This window comes from Pogona vitticeps, chromosome 1, assembly GCF_051106095.1.
Source record: "Pogona vitticeps strain Pit_001003342236 chromosome 1, PviZW2.1, whole genome shotgun sequence".
Lineage (NCBI taxonomy): Eukaryota > Metazoa > Chordata > Lepidosauria > Squamata > Agamidae > Pogona > Pogona vitticeps.
The window spans coordinates 113968847-113976422 of record NC_135783.1 but is presented as its reverse complement, the minus strand read 5'-3'; the positions used below and the strand labels follow the sequence as shown (position 1 = coordinate 113976422).

Genomic DNA, 7576 nt, shown 5'->3' with positions numbered 1-7576 from the left:
GCTTGTAACTTAAATAAACAAAAATGGGACCAATGAACAATTGAGAAATTACTGGTAGGAGCTTACAGCCTGTCCAGCCAGCAGAATTTGGAGTAGTCTGGTTCATGCTTAATAGGTTATTATCTTCAGTGTGAACTATTTTATCTTTCACTTGGGCAATCCTTCTGTTCACACTGGAGAAAGGTCCCCACAGGCCTTTGGACTGCTGATTTATTCATGAGCAGTCTTACCAGGTTTACTTATGAGTAAGGTTTACTTACATGTAAGTTTACCCAGTTTGTTTGCAAGAAAGGAGGCAGCTCAAAGGGAAATTGTTGCTGAGAAGATTGGGGAGATGTAAAGGAGGCAAACCCTTCCCTTTTGCCACCTTTCTTCTTGGCTGGGGTCCTACTAGGGCTGTGCGCCTAGGGGGTGGAGCCCATGGAGTCAACATGCCCCCTTCCCCACCTTTTCTTGCAACCATAATTCAGATGGCCACAATGGATTTCCTTTTTTGTTGTTAATTAAAGTATCAAAAGGACAGTACATCAACTTAGCATGGTATTAGAATTGTGTTGTATCAGAGAAATATTTTAAAAAGAGATTAAAACAAAGGAGGGGCTTTCCTTCACCCTCCATTTTAATGTCACAACCTACCTATTATGTCAGATACTGCCACCCAGTTTCATTTTAGTGTGAGATAACTGCACTGGCTACACAATAACTTAATAAGGATCATGCGGAATTGTACCAAAAAGAATACATGCCCTAGCACTATGCCAAAAAGGAGTGCAGCAGCTCTCAAAGAAAGGTGTGCAACAGCTCTCAAAGAAGATCAATCAATCTAATTAGAAACATGTGTGGGTACTATAATTTGGTTTGAACCAAACCATACCAACAGTGATCCACATACCAATCCATATCCCTGTCTGGACAGGCTCTGACATGGCTACATCTCTGAAAATGTCTCTAAATTTTATCCTCCCCAGGAATTAAATTAGATTACAAAATGGGGAAGAACGTCAAGTCCGATATCAAAAAAAGTCTCTTTCAAAAGGTGGAATTTGGCAGATCCGAAGTCCTTGGTGCTGCTGTAGAAAACAGAGCAATCCCTAATTTCTAAACGTGCACATTTTCTATTTTTCATCATAGCTGTATAATAATGGTGGAATAAGTGATATTGAACAGAAGAAGGCTTGTATCACCTGAGAATCTGATACTATGTATTTATTCAGAACTTCCCTTTACTAGAAGATGTCTGAATATAGGGTGTTGACATTAAACATTTTAAAAAAAAGATACTTGAGCATTCATGTTACCAGAAACCATATTTTACAATGTTTAGGGTAAATTCACTTTTAGCTGCCTCGTGTCCATAGAGCTGGAGAGAAGATTGGCTTGCAAATAAATATATATATTTACAGATTTGTCAAAATAGGCAGCCACAGATATATAGCAACACTTCTATACACATAGTGCTTAAATATTTATCTTTGGTCCTAAAGGCCTGGAGGGGAAGGGAGCAATAAGACCTTGTCCTTCCAGGTCTACATGTTCCTAGAACAATTTCAAAGTTGATTCTCCCAACTTTCCCCCCTTTTCCTCTTCTTCTGTTGCCTTCCCCACAAGTTTTAAGGGCAGATGGAATGAGATGGGGGACGACCAGCAAAGAAAGCCAGGGCTAGTCGTTCCAACGTTAGTAGCCCAGTTCAGCTGCGGCCATTTTATATATGGAAGGGGGGGCGTCAGAGCAACAGACAGGGGTGGGGGCAAAGGTGTTGCTTTCCGTCGGCAAACTGGCGACACCTTCTTTCTAAACGTGTGAAGGGCTGGCCTTATTTAGGTAAGGAGGGGAATCCTCCCCCCAAAAAAGTGGGGGTGGGTGGGTGGAAGAAAGGGGCTGGTAGACGTGAACTGAACGGTATGTCCGCCAGTCTTCAGCCGGGCAGGCGGTCCGAGAAGAGCGGCGAAAAGGGAAAGCGTTGTCCGCAGTGACCGGCGCCCGCCACCGCGGCGGAGAAGGGGGAGGTGGAAGCCGCCGCCAGCGGAATCGCCCGGCTCGGTCGGGTTCATTCTTCCTCACCAACCCCGCCTCTGGGTGGCAAGCGGCGTAGCGGCCAGGGAAAGGAAACCGGGCAGGCAACCAGCGTGACTAGCCGGGCCTCCTCCTCCTCTTGTCTCCCTCTTACGAAGCGCTGGGGGAGTGCTTGGTGACGCCGGACACAATAAGGGAAGGCGGGTGAGGGGAGCGAAGGCATCGCGGCTTTTCCTCCGTCTCTCTCTCCCTCCCCCCCCCCCGTGCTCCCCAGGCCTTGGCGGGCGACTGGGAGTCTGGTTTCCGAGGGTTGTTGGAGCATTTTCTCTCTCTCTGCCCTCTCCCCACCTCCACCCGGGCTCCGGTCCTAGTCAGTGTTAAGTCAGCTTCTGACACGGTAGGTGAGGCAAGGCGGCAGAAGGCGCAGGCCGTAAGGGAAGGCCTAGTCCTGAGGAGCCGGCCTCTGGGCCGACAACGCCGCCTCAGCGCGATGGTGTGAGGAGGGAGCCGCGTCGGAGTGAAAGATGGCCGGTGGTGGCGGCGGCGGCGGTGGCGGCGGGGGAGGCATCGGCAGGAGCGTCGGGGGCTTGAGACAGAGCGACTTTCTCGACGGTGAGTGTGTCGCCTCGGAGGAGCTCTTCGGTTGCAACCCGTAGTCGCGCTTTCCTTGAGAGCAAGCCCTATTGAACGGCTGGAGGGGGGGGGGCTTATTTCCTCGTAAACGTGGATAGTATTGCACATATCCCGGAGGGGGTATGGGGGAGAGTCCCCACGGTTTAATTTCTGGACCTACTGTAAATGCAGAGTGAAGGACGTGGGTAGTTTAATCTGTGGGTTTTATTTGAGGGGGTGGGGAGAAAGGTACAGTATGTGGATATGGGGGATATAACACAGGGGGTTTAAAAGAGCCTGGGGACAGTCAGTTTAGGTAGAAGTGGGATACAAGACTTGTGGTGGCTGTGCCTTGTGGGCAGGTTTCTGTGGGCAGTGGTCTGTCTTCCATCCCTTTCCCTCCCCCAGCCCCATCACACTTTTACTTTCCATGCTTTTTAAGGAAAAAGTGAAATGCCATCTTGAAGATGGTGGGATGAAAGAACAAACATTTGGTAAGAAATCCTAACGTGAGAATGTGGCCAAACTAGGATTTATGCATCCACTGTTACTCAGAAGTACTGCACCTGGAAAGAAAAGGAAGGGGCTGCTCCCAGGATAGTCCTATACCTGTATGTTCAGAAGTAAACTGTACTGTGTTAGTAAGGTTCACTCTCAGGAAAGTGTGTACAGGATTGCAAATTCAGTCCTTTTGTGTAGAGGGAAGCTTTGCAGCACTGTATGTAAAAAGATAAAAAGTTCATTGTTTCATACTAGTATAATTAATTTTTTAGGTAATTCTATTTTTTTTCCAGGGCAGAGCACCTAAAGAAATATGCAGGCATTTCCATGACAGCATCTAGCATCTCTCTGTAATAATCTTGAAACATACTTGCTTCTAATCTCCTCAAAAAGAGTTTAAAAGCTTTCTTTAGTTATTTATTTAATTTCTTATAGCATGCATTTATAGTACAGATTTATCTCTCTAGTTACTGATAATTATTTTGGTCATATTATTTTTACTGATTCATTCCATGAAATCAGGTAATTAGATTTCGGTCTGATGGCTCAGGTTGTAAAATGAACAATCTGAGAGCAGGTTAGAACGTTACATGTTCTCCGCACAGAGGTTTCTGCAGGAAGATGGTGATTTGTCTTAAACTGCAAATAGCAAAATTGATGGCTCTTTCCCCCCTATCGTGGGTGTATAAATTAGGTAGTAGGTATAGCTTGATAACATTCACAGTATGCCAGTTCTTTTTTATAAATGGGTCTTGTACCTGAAAAATAACATGTGAAGGATCCCTAAAATAAGTACTTGGGACAGTGTAGCAGTGCAGTGTCAGAAAATGACACTGCATTATTGAAGCAAGCTGAAAGAAAAAGATTTAAACTGGGCTCACAGTGCAACCACCCACATTGCTGGCTATTCCATATGAGAAGCTATTTTAGTGAATTGATTCACTCTGCTGGTTGTGGTTGTTTTCACCACATTGTAACCTGCATTCTTTTTAGAGGACACTTATGACAATGAGAGGAAGTTGCAGTGCATTAGTAATTTGTCATATTTCACAGTGTAAGTCAGATATATGAATTAAATGCATGTTCAGAGAACAGCAAGCAAAGTATAACACTGTTGCAAAAATCATTTTCAGGAGCTGCTTTGTTTTTGGGCAAAGGGTTTCATTTGAATATCAGGCTAAACTATCATTTAATGGGCCATATATGAGCCTAACTTCCTGCATTCTTTTTCTGCACAACCATAGAGAGTTCAGAAGTTTCTGTTTTCACTTTGGATTAATCCAAAGTTTTCTGTCATATGCATTTGGCCAGTTAAGCTAATGAAGGAAACATACTGTACTTGGTTTCAAACAAGCCAGTTTCAGATCTAATGTATGCAACTAGCTTTTAAAACCTAGCCATAGTTAATCTTAACTTATATTCCATGTTTGTATGGTATGTCAGGCAGAAGTGAAAGATTTAAAACTCAGCCTTGTGTCTATGCAAATGGAGGAAGAAGATATGAGCCAGAGAGGTGGGACAATTCAGGGATATTCCTCATGCTTAATGAGGTGAGGTGTTAGCTGTGGCCTTCTAGATGTTTTGGCTTGCAGCTCCCAGAACAGTCTAAGGTGAACTGTCTATCTGTGGAGGACTGCAGTTGCCCACCCCTGTGCTGAAGCATAGCTTAGTGTCAGAATGCAAACACTGAGAAACATGTTTGTCACAGTAAGTTCTGGTAATGCTGTTTCCATGTCTATAATTTGTATCAGATACCACAACATTTAATCTGTCAAGGTTGAACCTTTGTCTTTTGCATCTTCTTATAGGCATAGCAGCTTCTACTTCATCTGGTGGCATGATGAGTTCATTTGTGGCTGCTCACAAAGACCTAATCTAGATTGTTATTTCAGGAAACTTAGGGGGCAGGCGGATCTTCTGTTTTAGGAGGCCTAATTCAGAATGGAGGCAAGGAGTCTGTAATTTCCGTCAGTGAAATATTCCCACATTAAAATTTTAAGTGGCGGCATGTAGAATTTGGACGAAATATCTTCTGTTGATAAACTGTGGTTTATAAGGTTGAAAATAATTATTCTCCCTTTGTTGCATGCCTTAATTCAATACTTTTGAGTGTTAAAATCATACTGTTCCATTATATCTGAACTTAGGACCATGGTTTATCTTTTGGCACTTCAGTTTTGGAGAGGATATGGTAGAGCTGGAAGGAAAAGGGCAGCCAAAATGATCTAGGGCCTGTGTGGAAAGGTACAACACTCATGGCTTCTTACTTGGGGGGGGGGAAGCAGTTAAAAGGGGCATGATGGAGGTGTGTAAACCTATGCATGGTATGGAGAAACCAGATAGGGAAAAAATTATCTCTGTCTTGTAATTCTAAAACCTGGAGTCATCCAATGGAGCTTACTCATGAGAGATTCAGAATAGGTGCAAGGAATTTTCAGAGATATGTCCATGTTAGTATATTCAAACAAAAATGAAAAGAAAAAACAACAACAAACCGGAATCATTGTAGCAGCTCTAAAGTGAGAAGATTTATTTCAGTATGAACTTTTGTGAATTACAACCTCTTTTTTCACCACCTCTGGAATGAAGTGGATAGTAATTCATGGTAGTTCACACTGAAATACATTTGTCAGTCTTAAAGGTGACACAGTACTCCCCGCTTCTTATGTTTGTTTGTACAGAAACACTGAAAAAATGTTCAAAGAAGACTTGTTTAAATTTGCTACTGCAGGATGTAGTGATGGCCAGCTACATAAGACAGTTTTTAAAAGATTAGACAAATTTATGGAAGACAAGGTGGCTGATGCTGCTGATCACATTGGCTGTATATTAATTACCTTTAATATAAGGGGTAGTATGCTTCTTTATACTTGGTTACTGAGGAACACAAGTGGGAGACCTGGCATCTCCTCTCTTGTTGGTGGTCTTTCTAGAAACATCTGCTTGAGACCTGTGGGAATAGAGTGCTGGACTAAATAGGCCTTTGATATGATGGAGTACAGCTGGACTTCATGATTTGTGTATTTATTTGCTTTCACAGGTATAGCATGTGTTGCGTTTTTGTTCTTCACTTGCACACAGTGATTTGCAATGTTTAGAGGGGGGTTTATTAAATCACATTGGTTAGGTCTAAGCCAGACTAATAAGCGGGATGCTGAAAGGCAAGAAAGGTAGAAGTTCTATATGCCAGCTATTCTCAGACTATGGTGGGAAAACAGCAGCGGCAGAGGTGCACTTTTCAATGTATGGTACTAAACAGAAAAGCTTAAAAGGATTAAATGTAATTACTGGACAATTAGGCTTATGTTTGGAATAAAAAAAATAGTGTTGTGACAGTCCTCTATATGCTCTGTTTATTTTATTTTATTTTAAATTAAATGAAGTAAAATATGGATTTTTTGTACATTTATTGGAGGGGATTAAAAAAATCAAAGCTGCATAAAAAGAATTACACTAAATAATAAAACAAGTCTGGCTGCAGAATGCCTTGGTCCCTGTCTTTGCTTCTGGGAGCTGCTGTTCTATACTGCAAGAAGGGGTCTCATAATATTAATAATCCTGTTAATCCTGTTAGTGAAATGTTGAAGTTAAATTGCTGTGTACCTTCTAGCAGATTACATGAGCCACCTTTTAGCTAAAAGTCCATTCTAAATGTTGAGTTGTTTCATTGTAGGATACCAATGACCAGCAACTTGTACAATTTTTCAGGCTATGAATATTTCCTTAGGTATATCACAGTGATCAGTTTATGATAACTTAGTAATAATTTTATGAACAAATACTGGTTGTCTGTATGGTGCAGGTTTCATATAAGTGTTCTTGTCAGTGGTGATTAAGCTATCAAGGTCTACATACGCCAGTCTTGTGATACTGTTCCCAATTAATGTTTTTAACAAAAACAAGAGGACTTGTCTTTTAAAAAACTATGAAATAAGGGAATGACTTATTGATTGGACGACTCTTATTTTTTTCTGTAGCTAATACTTGACTTTTATCTTGTTAAGGAATAACTACTGTTCATTGAAGCTTGCATGCTGTGATATCTTCTGCTGGTCTCTAAAGCTGAGTACCATAAAACAGAGGAGGAACAAGATCCAGCACATGGGCTTGATCCAGCCAACAGAGAGTGAGGATCCACTGCTCTGGAAGTGCATTGTTAAACTTTCTCTGGAGTTCCTGCTCCAGTCAGGCTCTCCCAAATAGTATCAGGGATATACTAAATGGGTGGGCAGTGTCAAAGGACTGGGTGCCGTTTTCCCCTACCCTGGACCATGGAAGGCCACTCTCCCCTTGCCACCCAAAATATTCCCAAATGCAAATCATGCCTCCAGTAACTTCAGGGGTGCACAGTGCATTCCGTGCTCAATTTATTTATTTATTTATTTATTTATTTATTTATTTATTTATTTATTTATTTATTTATTTATTTATTTATTTATTTATTTATTT

At 42.0% G+C, this 7576-nt stretch overlaps 1 protein-coding gene across 9 annotated transcripts in view; it reads left to right on the top strand.

Moving 5' to 3' along the window:
* Positions 1-1724: 1724 nt before the first annotated feature.
* Positions 1725-7576, top strand: part of SENP6 (SUMO specific peptidase 6) — an 85307-nt gene continuing 79455 nt past the window's right edge. For 7 of the 9 annotated variants that reach the window (XM_078385651.1, XM_020785882.3, XM_078385648.1 and 4 more), the window contains exon 1: positions 2401-2626. In XM_078385651.1, the coding sequence (XP_078241777.1) occupies positions 2539-2626 (88 nt within the window). In that variant the 5' untranslated portion in view covers positions 2401-2538. Of the gene's footprint in view, positions 1823-2400; positions 2627-7576 lie in introns of those variants that run through there. The other 2 variants (XM_078385654.1, XM_020785885.3) reach the window with 2 other exon arrangements.